The sequence below is a fragment of the Coffea arabica genome, chromosome 10e (genome assembly GCF_036785885.1).
Source record: "Coffea arabica cultivar ET-39 chromosome 10e, Coffea Arabica ET-39 HiFi, whole genome shotgun sequence".
NCBI classification, from domain to species: Eukaryota; Viridiplantae; Streptophyta; class Magnoliopsida; order Gentianales; family Rubiaceae; genus Coffea; species Coffea arabica.
Window position 1 is genome coordinate 43,501,954 of NC_092328.1, and position 23,739 is coordinate 43,525,692.

Sequence of the window (23,739 nt, forward strand, 5' to 3'; positions counted from 1 at the left end):
TATGTAAACACACATTGTATAATGTGTTATATAGTGTATAAAATACAACGACACATAATTTTACGAAATCTCCAACCGTAATTGCCCTTGGTCTGTCAAGGATATAGGTATATTTGTGTGTATGCTCCTTTTCCGGTCTCGAAAGAAATAGAAATAGGACTTTATATCCTTAATATTTTGAAGAGATAGAAATATATAAGAAATTCCTTTTCGAGTATAATCCCTTTGTTCTGTGCTTTTTTATTTTATTTTTAATAAAAGGATAGTCAACACTAAAGTATATATAAAGATGGGACATGGTAGAATATAATTGGAAAGGCCGCTCCCAAAATTAATTGGCCAAACCAACTTAAAATTGACATGCAGGGAGCTCAAATTGGCCATTAAAAAGATTAACGAAGGTAATACTTGACATGTTGAATATATGCTGTTCAATTAACTTTACCAGTGCTTAAATATGAGCTCATACAACTTTTCATTATTCATTTTGAACAAATTGTGCAGTTGAAAGATATTTCTTGGATTATTTAAAAACTATTGAGCATTCATACTCAACTTTTTCAATGGTACTAAAATATCAACAGAAAGATGTTCAAAGATTCAATGAGGTTTTGGAAAACTGTTTTCACATGCATTCCTATCTAAAATAGCTATTTCTTGCTGGAAAGTCTTTGAAATTTGCTGTCAATACGAGGAATTAGTCATAGTTTTATGTGGCCGGCAGCCGAAGAGCCCCATATGGGAATCTGTTTTGAAGGTTAAAACGAAAGAGACAAGTTTCTCCATAGTTTGTTTGTAGCTGGTGCATGTAAAGTTTTAGTTTGCAACAGAAAATGACCTTAGAATAGAAATAACCAATCTGCATACAAACAGTTGATTTCCTGACTTGGACAAATGGAAAAGCAGTTGGACTATTAGAAAGATCACAAGAACATTTCCAGTACTTCCAAAGCCAAATACTGGGGTGTTACATATTTGGAGAGATACACAATCAAGATTCTGTCTCTCTCACATATTTTGTTTTTGATTTTTTATATAAGTATAAAGAAAAAATCAAAGAGGCTTTGATTTAATAACTAAAATTGAGATTTAAAGATTTAAAGATCTTGAGTTCAAATTCCTATCACCCCTCTTTGCTTCTTAACAGAAATAATCTTATGATCATAAGATAAAATAAACCAACTTCCTCTAGAGGAGTTGCCTACCACATTAATTGTGGGGTGGGAGGTTAAGGGTTCAAATCTTTTCTCTTATCAAGGTGCCTCAATATGAGGTTTGTTCTATATCCATACGGGTGTGTGGTACATCCATCTGATCTAATGGTGGTTCAGTCCCCGTCAGGTTCTCTCGACTCAGTTGGACCTTCCCATAAAGTAGATTTCCCCCTCCCTCGCTCCTCTAGGAGTAAAAGTAGGTTGGACATGTGCCATTACGATTAAAAAAAAAAAAGAAGATAAAATAATGCCACAATAATCCAAGGCAGAAGCGGAGCTAGGACCCAGGAGGGATAACAATCCATCGGGCAATGTAAGGGTTGGATTGAGAATCAATTATATTGGTGATTTGTCAAAATCAGGGCCAAGTGCTGGGGTGTGACATATTTGGAGACGTACACAATCAAGATTCTGTCTCTCAATTTTGTATTATTTTTTATACAAGTTTAAAAAAAAAAAATTAAGGAGACCTTGATTTAGGATTCAGAGGTGCTGAATTCAAATCTTTATTCCCCTCACCTGCTTCTTAATGGAAATAATTTTATGATCATAGGATAAAATAATGCCACAATAATCCGAGAGGATGGTGACAAAGTTGATGGTACAACAAAGATGGCTTTTTTAGGTAGCTTTGAATCAATGTTGATAACTATCAAATTATAAATCAATCCTATACCTACCAAATATTTATTGATTTTTGTATTGGATATTTATATGAGATGAGAAATGTTGGGATAAATAATCTTAGAATCACAAATCCTAGTATTGGCTCATCCCATCCACCAACCAAACGAGTACATACACATCCTGCGCTTTAGGTTAATGGAAAATTTTTGTCCCAAAAAAAAAAAGGGTTTAACAGAAAATACATTGCTTTTATTTTTTATTTTGTGCAATTCTAGGTTTAGCTAATTAATTAAATTGCAAGGTTTATTTGCAGCTAAGAAGGGATAAAAGAATTTTTCAAAGAAGATTGTTCACTCTTCAAAGAGTGTATATTTAGAAAGGGGAGATAATTAGTCTATATATATATATATATATATATATATATATATAGGATTAATTTTCTATACACTTTCACTATCAGATACATGACACATAATTCAAATTTGAAATTCAAATTTTGCATATATGTCGTGCATCCAATTGTGATAATGTATACACTGTCAGTGTATATAAGATTTACTCATATATATATATATATATATATATATAAAACAATCACAACATAAAAACTTTCACAATCCAATTGTGATAATGTATACACTGTCAGTGTATATAAGATTTACTCATATATATATATATATATAAAACAATCACAACATAAAAACTTTCACAATGCCACTGTATGTAGCTTTCTCTTTTGTTATACGTGTGGCCATATCATGGTCAAAAACTAATCTATTAGAAAGGGAAAGGTCATCTTGCCCTTAGGAGATAAGGCCACAGCTTAATTACACAAGTTGGACGCGTCTCAAGTGATGTCATCCCCACAATGATTTGTGATTGTCATTTTCTAACTCTTCTTACGTTTGACGTAATTATGTACTAAGATTCTAATTTATGAGCCCTAGTGATGGCAACAGGGCGGGTTTGGGGCGGACCCCTCCCTCGGCCCTGCCCCATTGCCCATTACTTCCCCCCGCCCAAGTGCCGCCCACTCTGCAATCCTTGTAGGGTTAATAAATATTTGTCATATAATTTTATTGTAATTAAATTTTAGTAAATAATTAAGTATTAAAATATTAACACATCATCAAGTTATCATCCATTGTAATTTCACAATTGAAACTTATAAAAACAATCAAACAAAAATTATTTAAATACATTCCAACATGATGAAACAAATACAAATAAAGTAGTCAAGTTTTCCCTTTTGAAATAAATACAATCACCAAATTATTATTGTGTTGTTTTTAGAAAAAAGTGTTATTGTGTTAAGTGTAATTAAGGATTTACTATAAATATATTAGTAAATTTAGTATAACTAATTAATAATTTTCATTAGTAGACATATAATTATTAGTATGATTGATAATATTAATTGTGTTACATATACTAATATACATTATATAATACTTATAGCTAATAATATCATTATTATAAGTTTGTAATTAATTAAATTAAATACTATACATATACACACATATAATATATATATATATATATATATGTATATTAATGGGTGGTGGGGCAGGAGATGGGCCCCCGCCCCCGGACACCCGCCACGATTGCCATCCTATGAGCCTCCAATCACAAGGAAGATGAAAAAGGCATAATCCTGCGGATATATAAGAACGTCATTGAAGAATTCAGTAGTGAAAGGAAGAAGGGTAGAGATTTAGTAGCTGGGATCATGAGTTCTTCTATGAAAAATTCTAGTCTGGAAAAGAGTGATACTGTGGCCAAGAATGAGGAAATTGAGTATAAAGGAGTCAGAGCCCTACCTTACATTATCGGTAGCAAATTAATGCCATGACACAAGTTTCTTCGTGCTGTCAGAATTAATGCTTTTTCCTAACAAATTTTATCGCAAAAACTGAAATCTTGCAGGAAATGAAGCCTTTGAGAAGCTGGGAACAATTGGAACTCTATGGAATCTCTTGGTGTATCTGACCACTGTCTTTAACATGAACACTATTGCTGCAACTAATATGGTTAACATCTTTAGTGGTACAAGCAATTTTGGAACCTTGGTGGGAGCTTTCTTATGTGATACTTATTTTGGTCGTTACAATATGCTAGCCTTCTCTTCGATAGCATCTGTCTTGGTAAAACTTCTACCATCCTCGCCTCCCACGTTGTTTTCTCCTTGAATATAAAACTGAAGTGAACTTCTTATTGATGATTTTTTTTTTCTTTGGAGGGATAGCCACCAGTCGTATAAAAGGAAAAACAAACTTCTATGTAGTTAGCAAATTTGGGTCTAAATATTAAGAATTCACATCTGTTTTAATGTTCTTTCAATCTGAACTCAGGGGATGATTTGTTTAAGTCTATCTGCGGCGATGCCTCAGTTACATCCACCTTCCTGTGAAGCAAAAAGCAGCACGTGTAAAGGGCCAACAGCAGGGCAATACACTTTCTTGGTAACTGGTTTTGGATTTCTTGTCCTTGGCGCTGCTGGCATAAGACCATGTAACTTGGCCTTTGGTGCAGATCAATTTAATCCCAATACTGAATCTGGGAGGAGGGGGATTAATAATTTCTTTAATTGGTATTATTTCACCTTTACATTTGCGGTGATGGTATCCCTGACAGTAATTGTGTACGTACAATCTAACATCAATTGGGCTATAGGATTAGGAATTCCTGCATTTTTGATGTTTTTGTCCTGTGTTGTCTTCTTCGTGGGAAAAAGAATGTACGTGGTGATAATGCCACAGGGTAGTCCCTTGACAAGTATGGCGCAGGTCATGGTGGCGGCAAGCAAAAAGAGGCAATTGCATTTACCAGATCAGCCATCGGAGTCTCTCTTTGATTACATTTCCCCGAACTCGACTAACTCAAAGCTTCCATACACCGATCAATTCAGGTAATGTCTTAAAAGACTCCCAGCTTCTTCAATGTTCTCGAAAAAATGAGACTTTATTCAGTTTTTAACACTTCTAAAGTAAATGCTCCTTTCATTCTACCTTTAACAAGCAGCATAAAACCCCTCAGGTTTCTCAACAGAGCAGCAATCATAACATCTGAAGATCGTATCAACAGCGATGGCTCAGCATCCAATCCTTGGAAACTTTGCACTATTCAGCAGGTGGAAGAAATGAAGTGTGTGGTTAGAGTGCTTCCAATATGGATTGCCGGCATCATATATTACGTTGTCCTGAACCAGCTGCAGACTTTTGTAGTTTTCCAAGCGACACAAGCCGATAGAAGAGTAGGACATGCCAGCTTCAAAATTCCAGCAGCATCTTACCAAATCTTTCAGATGTTGAGCCTTACGATATGGATACCCATATATGACAGGATCATGATTCCATGTTTACGAAAAATTACCAAGGAAGAAAATGGCATCACTATCCTTCAAAGAATGGGCTTTGGCATTATAGTTGGAATAGCCACCATGATCCTATCTGGTGCAGTGGAAGAGTGGAGGAGAAGAGTAGCTCTTACTGAGCCAACAATAGGCGTTGCACCGAGAAAAGGCAAAATTTCTTCCTTGAGTGCCTCTTGGTTCATACCTCAGATGGCCCTATCAGGGATTTCAGAAGGCTTTACTCTCATTGCTCAAATTGAATTCTTCTACAAACAGTTCCCTGAAAACATGAGAAGTTTTGCTGGATCTTGCTTGTTTTGTGGTTTCGCATCGTCTAATTATTTGTGCAGCTTAATAATAACAGTTGTCCACAAGGTGACCAAAGATGCATCAGGAGGAAGTTGGCTAGATCAAGACCTCAACAAGGCAAGATTGGATTACTTTTACTACCTGATCGCTGCTTTGGAGGTCATAAACTTCGGATACTTCATGATTTGTGCTACCTGGTACAAGTACAAAGGATCACAGGCCAAGAGCAGCCATGAGATTGCCATGGAAAAAACAAACACGAAAAGCAGCCCTTCCTGTACACATGCTTCAAGTCAAGTTTGATATCACTGGAGGCAGGAAAATAGCAGCTACTTGTTCCTCCTTGTACCCCCTAATGATACAAGTTGGTAAACCTAGAGGGATGGGAGGGGAAAACAAGTACGCAGAACAAGAAGAGTCAAACATTTTGGCTCTAAATTTCAAGAAGGCTTCTCTCAGTTTCTATCATATATCTATCAGCTGAGGTCATCACTTTTGGTCTTAGCTTAAAGCTTGATTTGAACATAGTGACCGAAAGTTCAGCTTTTATTAGTTAAATGACAAATTTGACTGAAGAAAAGTTTTTTTGTGTAGACCAAATTGACTGAAGAAAAGTTAAGTAACCAAAACAGGAATATCAAATAGTACAGTAGGATTCACGCCATTTACTTCACAAAAAAAAGTAGCATTCAACATATGAAAAAGAAAATGAAAAAAAATTGAGTATGAGTTTTGTACTAAAGATGTGAGTCAAAATAATCAAATAAGACATGCTCAAATTGAGTCTATTGTAATAAAGTATAAGTTTTGCTAAGTGGTCAAGTTTGAAAGAACAATTTCAAAATATGGTGAACATACTGAATTCTAACTCTGAAAACATCAAACCATGCTAATCTATCATAATTGTAACCCCAACTGAGATTTCCTTGGATTAACTCAAAAATTCTCCATGGTACAAGCCACCGGATTCTGAAATTACATCTTATGTCTCAAGTATTTCAAAATTTAACTGCAGAAGTGATTTGTCAAGAAACTATTACACAGTAAAATCACCTGTCAAATTCCCATCAGACAATCACTATTAAATAAGAGTCCTCATCTTTCTTACATGCAATAAAGGAAGCAGTTCTCCTCCCCCAAGGGAGATTAAGGGGAGTAACATACCGATCTCAGTTAAAGTGAGATCTTGCATGGAATTATAAGTCCCAAGAGTCCACTTTCATGCACAACAAACAGATCTCTGTTTTAGTTTTCTGCACCAAATTGTGGCAAATTCACTAAACTAGTGCAAAAGAGACTCGGGGAGCTTGTACAAGTTATTCAAGTTTTAATAATTATGGTGCAAGTCCCTCTCCAATTTCTTTTTATTTCAATCAAATCCTAGTTAATTATTGGATTCATATAACTTATCCTTTGCGTGGGTCTAAACACATGGGCAGCGTGCTTCGTACCACAACCGTCCAAATACATCACTATTTGCTTTTCTCTTTCAAAAACCTTTTTGATCTTCCTTGTTATTTTTCTTATAGTTTGCTAAACTAAATTCCAGTTGTTAAAGTCATCAAAAAAAAATATCAAAAGCCAATTTCTTTGCCTCAAAAGAGAACTTCTGTGCCCTGGTATTCTTCTTTTGAAATTGATAAAAGTTAAAGTGATGATTGATAATTAATCTATTTTATATTACTTTATATGGATGTCAAATTCAAAACTTTTATCATTTCTATCCAAATTATCACTTTATAATTATAATATTGTAAGGCAAGAGTATAAAAAGTTCGTGTAAATAGTAATCTATACTCTATAGTTGCGATGAAAATTTTTAAAACTTGAGGGTGTCAATGACCCCCCTTGGTTTATATGGCTCTAGTAGTGCTTCCACAGATGAATCATCATGGATACACGCAAAAGGGGTTCACGGAACTGGCAGCAGGTACGGAATCATCAAGCGATGTAATTAAAGAGTTAGAGAGGGATATATAATTAAATTGCAAGTTTTTCTACTATCTCAGCACCCAAGTTCAATTGCACGTAGCCAAAAAATTTGTACATGCAAAGACAATAAAGGAAGTTTAGAAAATTTTGATGAATTCTTACTGCAGTCATGGTGGAGAAAAAACTTGTGATGAGGATGAAGAAACAGAATTTTTTGACTAGTCAAAGAAAGAAGAAATTATAGAATTTGTGGGTACACTTGAAGATAAAGAATTTGTGACTCAAGAAGAAATCTCACATGTGATTGACAAAGAAAGTAAAGACATTGATGAAATTAAAGATGTGATTGAAGATCATGGCGATGTAGAATTTTTTTATTTTGTCAAGGTTGATAAATTTTTTGAAGAGGAAAATCAAATGATAGAGTTGGTTGAGATCAATTGTAGAGTGGGCAAATTAATTGAAAATTGTGTTACTGCTAAAGTTGATACAGTTGTTAGTATGGAAAAATTAAAGCAAAATCATGGTGATATTGAAAATCTTAGTGGTGGAAATTATTACTTTTTGCTGTTGGGAGATTTTCTTAGTGATGTGAAGAATTAAATTATAGAGTATGCAATTAGGTATGGGTGAACATGTTTGACTTTTTTCAGAGAAGTGATCAAACAAAGAAATTGTTCAAGAAGTATAAGTTTTGTCCACTACCACGCCTGAAAATGAAATTAAAGACCTACTGTAAATTGGTGTTTTATGTCATTTATATTGTGACCGAGTTCTTCATGGAAATTCAACCTCGTGATGGCATTAGAGATGACAACATCAAGAGCTTGGTTTAAGAGGGGTAATGAAGGAAATTAAACAAGTTATCTTAGAATTTAGTTTCCTAATTGTTTTAGTTTCTTGTTTTGGTGTCTTATTGATTTAGTTTCCATATTAGTTTAGAAAATCTAAAGTCAGTTCCAAATAAGTTTTGATTTATAATTGTGTTTGTTTAGGAATTTTAGCAATCTATAAATACTATTAGAGTAGTAGATTATTATTTGAATAGTTGACTTGAGTCTTGAAAGTAAGTTTGAGGGAAAGGTTCATATTTGAGATTTTGAGTTATCATGAGCGAAATGCTACAAATTGGTATTGTTATTATTGAGATTTGAGTTAATAAAATCATTGATTATTTGTTTGTGTGCTGATTCTACTCTTCTTTCCACATATTTTTAGATATGTTAAAATTGCTTCCGTCGTATGCATTGTTTTTTTGTGCCAACATCCCCTCCTCCGCTGCCCCCTCCATCACAACAACCACCACTGCGACCACTGCCACAACCACCCTCTCTGCCTTCTGTACCACTATTACCGCCACCTCCAACTGCAGCTTCTATAGTTGTTGCTCCCAAAATAGCGATTCCCCTATCTCTTGTGTGTCACGCCCCATTTTTCGCAATGGAAAATAAAAGTTTATAAAAGATGTGATTTTTATTTAAAAATAAGTGAAAAGAACCTAAAATGGGACTTTAAAAAAATGTGACAGTTTGAGTCCAAAATTTAGTCTAAAAGGGTTTTTAAGAAAAAATAGGAGTCGCCACTTGGTATTGAGTTTGGGTGTGCCAAGTCACCCCAAAAATATTTTTTACAAAAATAAAATAAAATAAACCCTTTTAGACAATTCCAAATCTTTGAAAAACAAGAGAAAATGGATCCGAGAGTCACGGTTGAAGAAAGGGAAGACAAAGGTTTAATTAACTCAAATCTAAGGCACCTTTTCAACCTAGTCTAAATTAGTTGCGAGATTTAGTCAAAATTTTCCTAATCTAACCCTTAAATTTATCACGTTTGGATGTTTCCTACATGGATGCAGTTTTAAATTTAGAAAATATCGAAAGGGACAAAATGTGCATTCAAGGATTTAATCAATACCAATCGCATTAATTGCGAAGTCCAAAATAATCCCTTGAAAGGGATCACGAGCATTTATGAATGAAATTCAAAGAAAAGAAAAGAAAATTTAAATTATATATCTAGATATAAGTGATCAAAGAATAGGGATGCATCATAATGGGTACGGGCGGCAAAACTCGTGACATAATTTTTTTATACAAGGATTAATGGGGTATTTAAACTAAAGAGCTATAATCACCCATATCCATGTTCAAAGAATAATTCTCCTAATATGAACAAGCAAATGCACTAACTTATTTTACAATTTCTTAAATGAAATGCAATTCTAAATGATATGATTAACACATATAGAGGGTAGGGGATAGAGGATAATATAATAGAAAATATCATGTAAATGAGAAAATATTCTAAAAATAAAATATGCATGAAAATGTAATGGATATCATACAAAAGATGAATCTAATGCGTGAATGATCTAAAGGTCTAACGTTGGACTAGACCATTCCTAAAGAACCTTACTAGCGTTGGACTAGCAAGTGGGTGGAGGGAGAAGCCACAACTAGCATTGGACTAGTGTGGTTACGTCATGCATTCATAATACACAGTAAAACAAATAACACATAAATTAAAACAAATAACACATAAAAGCACATAACACGTAACACGTAAACATAATATCTAGATGCAAAAATCCTAAGAAAGCAAGTAAACACATAAGCACACGAGCATGCGAACACATAAACAAACAAAAACGAATAAAGACCTAACTATTACATTTGGATCCCTAACTACAATCTAAGGGGGGGCAAGAGTAAAATAATACCCTAACTATTACAATTTGGCATTTGATTGCCTCTCAAATAATCATCAAAGTTAAATTAAATATATGAAACTTAAAACGAATCAAAACAAATAACTAAAAGAAAATCACTCAAAACATGCAAATTCACACATAAAAACACATAAGAGAATATAAGAAAATTTAAAATAAAACAAGAAGATCCCTCCCTTGAAATGGTAGCTAATTGGGTTTGGTTTTACATATTTAACTATAAAATTAACAAAAATCATCAAGGCATCAATTTAATTAATAAATGAATCATAAAAAAAATGGAAATAAGCATGAAATCTATCAATTGAACACTTAAATGAAGTGTAATCAATAATTAAAAAAGAAAAGTAACTTCTATTTAAGAAAATCAAATCTATTAGGGATCTAATTACAAAAATTAATAAAGTTTTGGTGGTCAAATTATAATTATTACAAAGATACAGGGTTAAAATTAAAAAAAATAAAGTTTAGGGACCTATTTATAATTACATTAGGGACTTAATTGAAATAATTCTAAAGTATTTAGGGCCATTGAACAATTATTCAAAAATACAAGAACTGTTCTGCAAATTCGTCCCAGATCACTTAAGCCAAATGGGCCATTGGGCCTATTCTCTTATTTATTTGGGTCGAAAAACCTCCCAGCCCAACCGAAACCCAAAGCCAAAGGTATGGGCCAATCAACCACTTTGACGCCAAAATAATCTAACAAACTGATGGGCTTTACTCCTCCAACCCAAGACAAACCCAAAGAACAAAATACCTAACCCAATTCCAAATGACCCAAAATAACTAACCAAATCCAATTCCCCCCCCCCCCCCTTTTTTTTTTTACCAAAACCCAACAAACTAATAGGTGAACTAAAAAATGTTAAAGTCTAATTTCATCCCAAAATCCACAATTAATTAACTAAAAAAAAACTTAAAACATAGAAAAGAAGATTTAATCTTAAAAGGGGTAAAAATGATTTATTTGCAAAAGTTTTTGGACCGTAGTGAAATTAGGCAAAAGTTGGGGGATCAAAAGTGAAATTTTCAGAAAATTCATGCAAAGCTTCGATGAAGCTTTTTCTTCCTTCTGCAACGTTTCTGGCCGCAGATCTTTGTGCAATTTTCTTGCATGGCTGCTCGGTGACGGACCGCTACTGGTGGCCAATTGCCAACGATTTTTTCCGATCACCAAAAATCACCAAAATATATATTCCCACTCGATTTTTTGCGTAGATCCCATTTTTGAACTTAGTTTTTACAAAAAATAAATAAATAATGCAATATTGCCAAATTACAGTCACGATTTTTATTTTAAAACACACTACAATCACCACTAAAAATAGTAAAATTCATACCAAAACACTACTTGTGATTTCTACAATCCAACATGACCAAAATTAGTAGAATAATCCAATTTAATTCAACTCTTCATTTTTTGGCATTTTTTTAAACAATTAACATTCATACACAAAAATTACTTCTCTGTCCATTAATCTAGTTTATGACGTTCCCAAATTTTTACTCATACAACAATAACAAAACCAGCAAAATAAAGCAACGAGCGAGCAACCACACATACATTCAATCTAGTTAATTATAAAAAAAAGAAAAGCAGGAAAAAGGGAAAAGAAATACCTCAACGAAGAGATTGATCCCCTGGCCAGAGTTTTTTTTTTTGTGAAATTGCCAAGTTCCAATAGCCTAACCGATAGCTGCTGGAGTTCTTTTTGTTAAAGTCCTCTCTGTTGGTGTGTGTTGTTCTGGTTGAGAGCAAATAGAGAGCCAAGAATGTTTTCCTTTTTTCTTCTTGCGTCTTTTCTGTCCAAGTCCCCAGCCGAGAGAGAATTGAGAGGGAGTGTTATTTTTTTCGTCCCCTCTGCTCAAGAGAGAGCTCGAGAGTGAATAAGGGAGGGAGTTTTTTTTTTGTTTTCTGTTGAGGGCTCCTGCCGAAAGAGAGACTAAGGACCTCTTTTGCAAAAACTCTTAGCCCCTTCCTTCTTCGTCCGTTGTCTTTCCTTTTCTTTTGCTTTGGCGTTCTTTTTGATCAAAAGTGGGAGGTCATCATGATGCCTCCCACTTTTAACCAAAAAGAAAGTCAAAACAAAAGAAAAGGAAAGGCAACGGACGAAAGGGGGGTTAAGATTTTTTGCAGAAGAAGTCCCTGGCTCTCTCTCGGACAAGGGACGAAAAAAATTTTCCCTCATCCTCTCACTCTCTCGGCTAGCTCAACGGACAGATTGAAGAGGAAGAAGAAAAATTTTGCAGAGAGGCCCTCACTCTCTCGGCTTCCAGACGACAGAATAAAACGCAGAAGAAGAAGAAAAATTGCTTCTAGCTCCTTTTCTCCCACAATTCACTCTCTCCCTCTCTCGATTTCCAGAGAGCAAAAGAAGCAGAGGAAAGCAAAAGAAAAACATTCTCCTCTATCTCAATATTTTTCCAAACACATTTTGCACACACCAAAAACGGAGGTAGCAACCGGTTGGATTGGAGTTTGGAAATTTCATCAAAAATTTTAACAAGGGACTAATACTCTAATTGAGGTATCTCCCTTCATTTTTTATTTCTTTTTCGAGCCTTTTCTTTGTTTTTTAATTAGTTATATTGTAAGCAAGTGTAATTGTTAATTTGTGTTTTTCTTTCACTGTTATTATTATTATTATTTTTTTATTATTTATTTTAGGACTGTTTTGATTTAATTTTATCATATTTGTTTTTGGTTTTATTGATTTCAGTTCATAATTATGTTGTAAAAATCGCAAGGAGTGTTGTAGTATAAATTTTATGGTTTTTATCTCTGTTTGAATCCCCTATTTTTGGGGTGTCTTTCAAAAACTAGTTTTCCAAATACAATAAAAATTTTTAAAAACTACTCTAAAAGGTAATCTAAAAATTAGTTTAAAATTTAAAAAATATCTCGAAATATATTTTATAAACTTTTCTACTATTAAATATTTCAAAATATTTTCTAAAAATATTTTAAAATATATTCTAAAAACTCTACTACAGCAAAATTTTTCAAAAATACCCCCCAAAAACAGCTAATCCAAATGGAGAGTCATTAAAAAAAATAAAAACTGGTCTGTCTTTTGGCGTTTTGGATACTTTCGGGTCTTTTTTTATAAAAAATAATTTCGAAAATGGAATCTACGCGAAAAATCGAGTGGGGGTGTATATTTTGGTAATTTTTTACGACCGAAAAATCGTCGGCAATTGGCGACCGGTAGCGATCCGTCACCGAGCAGCCATTTCCACTGGCAAGAAAGTTGCAGAAAGAACTGTGGCCAAAAAACGTTCATTTAATTTTATCATATTTGTTTTTGGTTTTATTGATTTCAGTTCATAATTATGTTGTAAAAATCACAAGGAGTGTTGTAGTATAAATTTTATGGTTTTTAGTAAAAATTTGAGTCTTTAAAAAAAAATAAAAACTGGTCTATCTTTTGGCGCTTTGGATACCTTCGGGTTTTTTTTTGTAAAAAGTAATTTCGGCAAATGGAATCTACGAGAAGATTTGAGTGGTGGTGTATATTTTGGTAATTTTTTATAACCGAAAAATCGTCAGCGATTGGCGACCGGTAGCGGTCCATCACCGAGCAGCCAATGCCACTGGCAAGAAAGTTGCAGAAAGAACTGCCGCCAAAAAACGTTGCAGAAGGAAGAAAAAGCGTCTTCGAAACTTTGCATGAATTTTCTGAAAAATTGCACTTACGGTCCCTCAACTTTTGCTTAATTACACTGTGTCTCACAAATCGAAAAATCAATCATTTCTACCCTTTGATTTTTTTTATTCTATTTTTTTAATGTTTTAAGTGTATTTTTATTTTTATTTAGTTAATAATTCCTGAATTTGAGGGTGTAATTATATCTTAATATTTTTAGGATTTATTATCTTATTGTGTTTGGTAAAAAAGTTTAAATTTTGGGTTAAGGGTTATTTTGATAATAGATTTTGGTTATTTTGGTTGGGTTTATGATTTGGGTTTAGAGGCCTAAAGCCCACGACTTTGCATGAGCTCGATTGGTGAAAAGATGGGCTGGCTTGCTGTTTTTTATTGTAGTTTAGGTTGGAGCTGTTTGGATAAAATATGGGCTGGCCTGTATATTTTTTCTTCGGCCTTTGTGCGAGTCTGATGGCCTTTGGCCCAAATAATAATAAGAGTGGCCCAGTGGTCCAATTTGCACAACAATCCCTATACTTTTAAATAATTATATTATGACCCTAAATACTTTAGATTTCTTTCAATTAGATCCCTATTTAATTGCAAATAGGTTTTTAAACTTTATTTTTCTTTAATTTTGACCTTAAATCTTTGTAATAATTATAATTTAACCCCTAAAACTTTATTAATTTTTGTAATTAGGTCCCTAATAGATTTGATTTTTCTTAAATAGAAGTTACTTTTCTTCTTTAATTATTGATTACGCTTCATTTAAGTGTTCAATTGATAAGTTTCATGATTATTTTCATTTTTTTTATGATTCATTTATTAATTAAATTGGTGCTTTGATGATTTTCGTTAATTTTGGAGTTAAATAGGTAAAACCATACCCAATTAGCTACTACTTCAAGGGAGGTATCTTCTGGTTTTATTTTAAATTCTTTTATGTGCTCTTATGTATTTTTATGTGTGAATTTGCATGTTCTGAGTAATTTTCTTTTAGTTATTTATTTTATTCGTTTTAAATTTCATATATTTAATTTAATTCTGATGATTATTTGAGAGACAATTGAATGTCAAGTTGTAATAGTTAGATTATTATTTTATTTTATTCTTTACCCCTTTAGATTGTAGTTAAGGCCCCCGAATGTAATACTTAGGTTTTTCGTTGTTTTTATTCGCTTGTGTGTTTGCATGCTTGTGTGTTTACATGTTTTCTTGCTTTCCTTAGGGCATTTGCATCTAGATATCATGCTTATGTGCTATATGTGATTTATGTGTTTATTTGCTTTTATTATGTTTTATATCATTTATTTGATTATAATAAATGCATGACGTCACCACACTAGTCTAACGCTAGTTGTGGCTTCTCGCTTCGTTTACTTGTTAGTCCAATGCTAGTAAGGATTTTTAGAAATGGGCTAATCCAATGCTAGAGCCTTAGGTTGTTCTTGCGTTAGATTTATTTTGTGTGATATTCATTACATTTTCATACATATTTTATTTTTAGGATTTTTTTCATTTGCTTGATATTTCCTATTATTATATTTCTCATTTGTGTTTATCATGTCATTTAGAATTGCATCTCATTTAAGTTAGTTCATTTGCTTGTCTATGTTAGGAGAATTATTCGTCAAATATGGGAAATGAGTGATTATAACTTTTTAGTTTAAATACCCCATTAATCCTTGTATAAGAAAAATATGTCACGACTTTTTGTCTCCCGTACACCTTATGTTTCATTCCTATTTTTTGGCCACTTATATTTATATATATAATATAATTTTCTTTTCTTTTTAATTTCATTCATGCATGCTCGTGACCCTTTCAATGAATTATTTTGACCATCGCAATCAATGCGATTGGTATCAATTAAACCCTTGAATGGATATTTTGTCCCTTTCGATATTTTATAAATTTAGATTTGCATCCATGCAGAATACATCCAAACGTGATAAAATTAAGGGTTAGATTAAGAAATTTTTTTACTAAACCTCGCAACTAGCTTATACTAGGTTGAATGGGTACCTTAGATTTGAGTTAATCGAACCTTTGCCTTCGCTTTCTTCAACCGTAACTCCCGAACTCATTTTCTCTTGTTTTTCAAAGACCTGGAGTTGTCGAAAAGGGTTTTATTTTATTTTATTTGTTTTTGTCAAAAAACACTTTTGGGGTGACTCGGTACACTCGAACTCAATATCAAGTGGCGACTTCTCTTTTTTCTTAAAAACCCTTTTAGACTAAATTTTTGAACCCAAACTGTCGCATTTTTTAAAGTCCCATTTTAGGTACTTTTCACATATTCTTTTCACTTATTTTAAGTAAAATCACATCTTTTGTAAATACCTTTTATTTTCCATCACGAAAAAATGGGACACGACAGTTTAGCAATTCCACTGGGGATCGGCCCTATTTGCAATTAAAATAAGGATCTAATTGAAAAAGTCTAAAGTATTTAGAATCACAGAACAATTATTAAAATGGAAAATGGCCAATTTCGTCCCTATACTTTTTTATAGTGTCAATTTAGTCCCAATATAATTTTTTTGGCCAATTTGATACCTATACTTATTTTGCGTTACTAATTGAGGAACGCCGCGGCGGTGCCATCATGTAAATTCGATTAACCTTCTAATTGAGCAACTAAGCAAGGGTATTTCGGTTACTTCACTGCTTCTTCATTTTTCACCTTTTCTTCTTCATCTTGCTTATCACCATCCACAGAAGCCATAGCCGGAGTAGCAGATCCGTCTCACTCCAACCAGGCTTTCAGCAGAGTCCTCAAATATACAAGAAGGAATGTCATTTTGATTATGTGGCTGGGAAACCGCCATTGAGCTAGACTGATTATTATATTCATGATTGACATTAGAACACTTCTCAGACGCACTTTGATCAACCATGGCCCTAGCTTCAAATCCAAGTCGTTTCGCTTCATAGGCTCTTGAAGCTTCCTTTATAAAATAATTACCCAACCAGATCCTCTTTCCCTTAAACGGGTTGCGAATTTCTGCAGCCCATTTTCCCCATTTCCTCTGCCTGAGACCTTTGTATTTGGAAGAGGAAAGCCTTGATTGAGGTTAACTCTACAGTTTAGCTAAACCAGTCTTTTTCTTGGGGTTGTTTTTCTCCATATTATTGCTCTCTTGACAGGAATTTTTAGCTTCCGGTGCAACAGCCATAGCCACAGGCTAACCAGGTTGCCTTATCAACTCCACAATAGGGAGAATAATCTCCCTAAGAAATCTCTTAGGCCTCTTTTCAATCATACTTTCATCAGCTGATGAATCAGTATCAGTAGCATCCGAATCGTAACAAAAGACCCGAATCTTCCTCACAGGTCTGGTGGGTTCAGCCATGATTTTTGGCCTTTTGTTATGGTACTCTTGATTCAGTAAGACATATATAAATAGGTACAGGTTCAACCGGGGGCAGGGAGAGGTCAGTTGGCGTGGAATTTGCATTCGCTAGTTTTCTTGGGGCTCTATCAATCAAGAGAAGAGGAAGAAAGATATGGCTCTTCCAAAGGCTAAGGAGATCGTGTCGGCCAATCCCGTTGTTGTTTTCAGGTCCTCCTCTCACTCTCCTATCTTCTCTATTTGCTTACATGATCTTTCGTTTTGCAATTCTAGCTAGAGTAATTAATTTGGAATGGTGGGTGAGGAGGATGGGATGGGGATCGGGGATCCAAGTCTGATAATATTGAAAATTGGGCAGCAAATCGTACTCTCCGTTCTGCGTCAGCGTGAAGAAGCTGCTGGGTCAAAGATCAACAACCCAACATAATTTAAATTCTTCCAAAAAAATAAAAGAAAAGGGGATGCATATCAGGTATGAGGTCCTCTAAAGAATAAAAAAAGTGATAAAAATCACTTTATGTGAAGTCCCCAAAACATATTACTCCAGAACAAGTCCTTTTGGACCTCAATCGTATTGAAACAGTTGGGAAAAGAAAAGAGAGAGAGAGAGAGCTCTACTGGTTTGTAGAGAAGAAATTTCTAATTGGTGATAGCTAGTAACAGAATAGCAGAGGAAACTGAAATCCAGTAGAGCTTCTTCAGCAAAGCCCCAATATTCCCAAAACTGAAAGCCTGGTCTCGCGTACGTCACCGACATCTGTCCTCGAGTTGGAGTGAGACAGATCTGTTACTCCGGCTATGGCTTCTGTGGATGGTGATAAGCAAGATGAAGAAGAAAATGTGAAAAATGAAGAAGCAGTGAAGTGACTGAAATACCCCTGCTTAGTTGCTCAATTAGTAGGTTAATCGAATTTACATGGTGGCGCCGCCGCGGCGTTCCTCAATTGGTAACGCAAAATAAGTATAGGTATCAAATTAGTCAAAACAATTATATTGGGACGAAATTGACACTATAAAAAAGTATAGGGACGAAATTGGCCATTTTCCCGTATTAAAAAATACAGGGATTGTTCTGCAAATTCGTCACCAGATCACTTATGGAATTGGGCCCCTGGGCCATTCTTTATTTCTTCTTCGGGCTAAAATCAACTCAGCCCAATTAAAGTCCAAAGGAAAATCAGCAGGGCAACCCACTTTTATTTACCAATTAAACTCAATCAAATTAATCAAAACCCAATCCAAAAATCCAACCCAAAGTGTTGGTTTTTCACCTCCTAAACCCAAGTCAAAAACTCAGAAAATAAGCCAACAACCCATTTCTAAAACTCAAGCAAAATAGGCCAGATTTTTATATCAAATTCCAACCAAACAAACCTCAATCCGACCCTCCAACTATTTTTACTAAACCCAATAATATAAAAATTTATTAAGAACTGATTATACTCTAAATCCCAGAAATTATTTGCTCAAAATTGGATTTGAAATATGAAAAAAAGGATTAGATCTCAATGGGGGCAGAAATGGTTCGATTGTAAAAGTTTTCGATTCATAGTGAAATTATATAAAAGTTGAAGGACAAAAATAAAATTTAAAAAAGAAAAGGGAAAATCGCCAATTTAGTCCTTAAACTTTTTTTTTCCGTCAATTTAGTCCCTATACATTATTTATAGCCAATTTAATCCCTAAACTTATATTTCGATTCCAATCAAGGAGCTTAGCGGCGGCGCCACCGCATAATTTCCATCGGCTTCCAAATCTAGGAACCCAAAAGGGGTATTTTAGGGACTTCCATATTTTTCATATTTCTCTTTGACTTTCATCTTATGATACTACTACTGCTGTGGAAGAAGTGGTGCTACCGGAGGAGGAGGAGGAGCCAAGAGGAACACTACTACTGCTGCTGCTGCTACTACCAGTACTACTAGGAGTAGTGGAGGTATTGGAGGAAGTGGAAAGGAGACCGGTGCTGTTGAAGCCAATGTAGTAGGCCGAGGAGTCATCCGGCTTGAAGAGGCCGTAGTTCCTCTCGGAGGTTGGGCTGGACTTCTGTTCTCGTTGAAAAGGGCGAAGACATAGATGTTCAAGTCGGCGTTGGGCCTCATGGGCGTCCCCTTCTTCCCGCACACCAGCTTGTTGATGAGGTTGCCGTTGTACTTCTTGGCATTCTCCGGAGTGGCTCCGGCCTCGTCGGTGTCCCCCTTGGAGGGCCAGCCGGTCTCGAAAATACCCTTTTGAAGAACGCAGCTTGCATGTAAATTTTTTTTTTTTTTTAAGTAATTTGTTAAATAGCCTGCCTGAAACCCGCTTGCGGGTTTCCTGAGTGAATAGACGAAAATACCCTTTTGAAGAACGCAGCTTGCATGTAAATTTTTTTTTTTTTTTTAAGTAATTTGTTAAATAGCCTGCCTGAAACCCGCTTGCGGGTTTCCCCCTTATGTAAAATGACTAAAAGCTGCGTTTCTGTTCTATTTATATCAAACACATACTCTCAAACCCTCACCTGAAGGGTGAGGATGAGAGGGGAGGTTTGCTGGGCATCCTAGGGCCCTCCGATGGGCATGTGCAACTCAACGCAGCTTGCATGTAAAAAAATTTTTTTTTTTTAAGTAATTTGTTAAATAGCCTGAAACCCGCTTGCGGGTTTCCTATAGCGGAATCCTGAAGGAATTCAACTTTGCAAAGCATTCGTAGTTGGTGCGCCCATAATCTAAGCCGGCCCTTCTTCGCTGAGCACCAGACAAATTGTATGTGGTGCGTAATGATGAGTAAGGCTTTGGATATACTATATATTAGAACTATACATTATACAATGCCAAAGCAGCTATGGCACGCACCCCATTGATCTTCTTCCCAGCACTTTAACAAGCTTTTGAAGGAGATAACTCTGCATAATTCATCCCGATGATGAGGAGGCAAAGATGGAAATTCTTTAATTTTTTTACAAAGTTTCGAGGAAATTGGGGTTTATTATAATTGTTTACACTGGAATAAATACAGTAGGGGTGGCGGGATCGACGATCCCGGAGTTGGGCTGGAAAAGGACGAACTCCAGAGGGACCTGCTTGGGGTTGGCCTTGTAGGCGAAGTAGGGGTAGGCATTGATGAGGAAAGGGGAGCCGGTCTTGAGATGGAAGTTGAGGATGGCAGTCAAGCAGGGGGTGAGGTCCGGGTGGAACCTGCAGGCGAAGGGGAGGTAGGAGGTCTGGAGGACGGCGAGGGAGTGGGCAGTGGTGATGGAGACCTTGTCCTGGAGGTTGAGGGAGCAGAGGACGGAGTAGACGCTCTGCATAGCCCGGAGTAGACGCTCTGCATAGCCCGGAGTAGACGCTCTGATGTGATAGAGGAGAGGGAGGTGTCGTTGAAGGTGAAAACCATATAGAAATAAGATGAAAGTCAAAGGGAAATATGAAAAATATGGAAGTCCCTAAAATACCCCTTCTGGGTTCCTAGATCTGGAAGCCGATGGAAATTATGAGGTGGCGCCGCCGCTAAGTTCCTTGATTGGAATCGAAATATAAGTTTAGGGATTAAATTGGCTATAAATAATGTATAGGGACTAAATTGACGGAAAAAAAAAGTTTAGGGACTAAATTGGCGATTTTCCCAAAAGAAAACTCATGCAAATCAGAATCGAAGCGTTCTTCTTCTTTTTTTTCTGCAATTTCAGAAACTTCATCAGCTGACAGCCATAGTTGCCAGCGGTGACAGATGACCACCAGTCGCCGATCACCGGCGAATTTTCGATCACCAAAAATTATCAAAATACACATCTCCACTCGATTTTTTGTATACATTCCATTTTCGAAGTTATTTTTTACAAAAAAAGACCCGAAGGTGGCCAAAAAGCAAAAGACAGATCAGTTTTTATTTTTTCAAAACACCATATCTTTCACTAAAAATTATGAAAATTATACCATAACACTCCTTACAACTTCTACAATACAACTATGCTTTTAATTTGACAAGAAAACAGCATAAGAGGGCTAAAATAAAGCAAAACAGTCCCCTAAAATTTGTTTTTTCTATTTTGACATTTTTTCAAACATTTAGCATGCTTATACAAATTTTATTTCTTTTCCCCTTAATCTGGTTCATAACTTGTCTAACAACACAATAATAATAAGATCAGCAAGAGAAAAAAAACACAAGCAGCCAAACATACATTTAATCTAATTAATTAAGAAAAAAGAAAAAACTGGAAAAATAAAAGAAAGAAATACCTCAACAAAATTTGTATTCTCTAGCTGAAGTTTTGATGCAATTTCTAGTTCCAATTGTGCAGTTGCCGCCTCCCTTTTTGTTGTGCAAGCGTGTTGAATTTTTTTGGGAAGAGAGGAGGGAGCTTTTTTTTTTCTTCTTCTCCTACATTTTCTTCTGTCGTCTGGAAGTCGAGAGAGTTGAGAGAGTGAGGGTCTCTCTGCAAAATTTTCTCATTCTTCTGTCCGTTGAGCCAGCCGAGAGAGGGAGAGAGAGTTTTTCTCTTGCTGTCTTCTCTGTTTCTTTTGCTCTCTGGAAGTCGAGAGAGGGAGAGAAGGTGCCGAGAGGGAGAAGGAATTTTTTTCTTTTTGCTCTGCTTCTATCCGTTGAGAGCAGGACCTCTTCTGCAAAATTTCTTAGCTTGTATCCTTTGGTCAAAAAGATGGGAGGCATCATGATGGTCAACCACTGGGCCAATGGCTCGGTGGCCATCAGGGAGGGACTTAAGTCCCTCATTGGGGGAAAAAAATTTAAGGGTTGTACCATAACACTCTCTTGGTCTAGTTGGGTCTGTATACCCACCAGCCCCTATCACAGCCTCCTTAGGCTCCCCCTCTCCCTAGATTAGGATAGAATAGGTTATACAAATGTATCGTTGCTGACAAAAAAAAAATCATGATGGTCACCCTCATCATGATGATGTCTGGTGGTCATCATGATGCCACCTTTTTTTTTAAACAAAAAACTGATTTTTGTTTTTTCTTTTGTTTTTTTGCTTTTTTTCCTAAAATAAACCTACAAATATAAGAAAAATGCACATTAAAATGCAAGAAAATAAATAAGTCATTACATAGAAAATAATCAAGAAAATATTAAAAATTGACAAAAATTTGTTGTCTACACCTGGTCGTGGCACTAGTCCTAGCCGTGGCACTAGTCCTAGCAGTTTGACTCTTCTCAACATCATAAATCGAAGTTGGCCAAGGAGCACTCTTCCTAGCCTGTGATGTTGCTGGAAGCTGCTTCTTTTTACGTCCAATATTGCATAAACAACGCAAGATTAGAACTCCAGGAGCTACAGAGCCTAAAACAATGAGAACTATGGCATAAGTTTTCATCTTGATTCACAATATGACTTGAACAGTTACGAGTATGAAGATCTTTTCATTCACTTTATTTTATAGCCATTTCATGACTTGAACTCTCAGCTGAGACTTCAATATAATGCTCATCATGTAAAATGCAAGGAAGTTCACAATTTTCATTTAGTTAATAGCCTTGGAATATGCTGAAAGTTCTGTTAGTATTAAACTTTTGTTACGTCATGGACTCCATTAATTTGTCCTTCATTCTTGAGGTATTTAAAATAGTTGACAATATTTTTATTTGTTGATGACTTCTTCAAAAGCTAGCATAAAAGAATAAAAGATTGGGCAATTTTATATTAAGTCCAAATGAGAACTATGATTCAAAATATATGTAGCTAGGATGTCTATCTCCGATTGGGTTAAATAATTACAATTTAGAAGATATCATTTGGCAGTGAATGTATTTTTTTCTGCCAACTTAAAAGGTTAAACCATGTTCATCCCATGTCAAACATTCTTCAGTTTAACCCCCCCAAAAGAAATTCTTTCAGTTTAGAAATTAGAAGTCTTTTATATGCATTTGACATCACAAATTGGAATTTTTTTTGGGCAAAATACACCTTATCTACTTGTGATTTAGTGATTTCTCACATAATCCCGCTATAATTTTAAAAACTATGCATAACTCTCTCATAATTCGGATTAAAATATTAAAGCGATCAAAATGATCCCCTATAACGGAATCCATAAAAATGTCGAGATTATCCTTATTTAAAAACCAAAATGGTTGAAGTGATCAAAATATATAAACATAATATGCATGGCACTTTAAACCCTTATGATATTGTGTTTTACTACATAACCTACTTATGGTTTAGTGCTTTACCACATAACCCTATTATGGTATATATGACCCCCTATGATTAATAAATCATTTTCAACTTTAAATAGAGATATTTTTGATATTTTATTTGAATCCATTATGGAATGCAAATCTCGTAACTTTGATACTTTAGTTTAAATCATGAGGGGTTATGTATAATTTTAGTCCAAACTCTAGAGGAATTATGTGAAAAAAATACGAAACTATAAGCAATAAAGCGTAGAAGATATTTTGTGGAAGATATTTCAAAAATGGAGCAATTATGAAAGAGTTTGTCTAACGAATTAAGATGGAATTTATGTGTTAACATTTTGGAAAGGGTAAAATACACGAAATGAAGCTTTGTATGAGACATAGGAGAAAATACTATGCACCTTTTGGCATAAGACACAAATTA

General features: G+C 35.0%; 1 protein-coding gene and 1 long non-coding RNA gene across 4 annotated transcripts; one reads left to right on the forward strand and one right to left on the reverse strand.

Moving 5' to 3' along the window:
- Nucleotides 1-3,546: 3,546 nt before the first annotated feature.
- LOC113711850 (protein NRT1/ PTR FAMILY 2.11) lies at nt 3,547-6,082 on the forward strand. 2 transcript variants are annotated; one of them, XM_072067801.1, is made up of 4 exons: nt 3,547-3,673; nt 3,768-3,985; nt 4,193-4,749; nt 4,863-6,082. In XM_072067801.1, the coding sequence occupies exons 1-4, from the start codon at nt 3,571-3,573 to the stop codon at nt 5,803-5,805; spliced, it is 1,821 nt and encodes a 606-aa protein (XP_071923902.1). In that variant the 5' UTR covers nt 3,547-3,570; the 3' UTR covers nt 5,806-6,082. The 2 variants fall into 2 exon arrangements, with proteins under 2 accessions (XP_071923902.1, XP_027090880.1); XM_027235079.2 differs by having other exon boundaries at nt 4,878-6,082.
- An 11,581-nt stretch (nt 6,083-17,663) lies between these two features.
- On the reverse strand, nt 17,664-21,915 carry LOC140014980 (uncharacterized). Of its 2 annotated transcripts, none has more exons than XR_011821731.1 (2): nt 21,395-21,915; nt 17,664-17,979 (listed from the first exon to the last, which is right to left on the reverse strand). It is a non-coding gene; the product is annotated as an uncharacterized lncRNA (long non-coding RNA). The 2 variants fall into 2 exon arrangements; XR_011821730.1 differs by lacking the exon at nt 17,664-17,979 and adding an exon at nt 19,515-20,670.
- Between the last annotated feature and the right edge of the window lie 1,824 nt (nt 21,916-23,739).

Excerpts from the sequence above, each read along its gene's own strand:
- LOC113711850 (XM_072067801.1), top strand. The coding sequence starts at position 3,571 with ATGAGTTCTTCTATGAAAAATTCTAGTCTGGAAAAGAGTGATACTGTG. Across the intron at positions 3,674-3,767 it reads AGCCCTACCTTACATTATCG|GAAATGAAGCCTTTGAGAAG; the intron begins GTAGCAAATTAA and ends GAAATCTTGCAG. Across the intron at positions 3,986-4,192 it reads CTTCGATAGCATCTGTCTTG|GGGATGATTTGTTTAAGTCT; the intron begins GTAAAACTTCTA and ends ATCTGAACTCAG.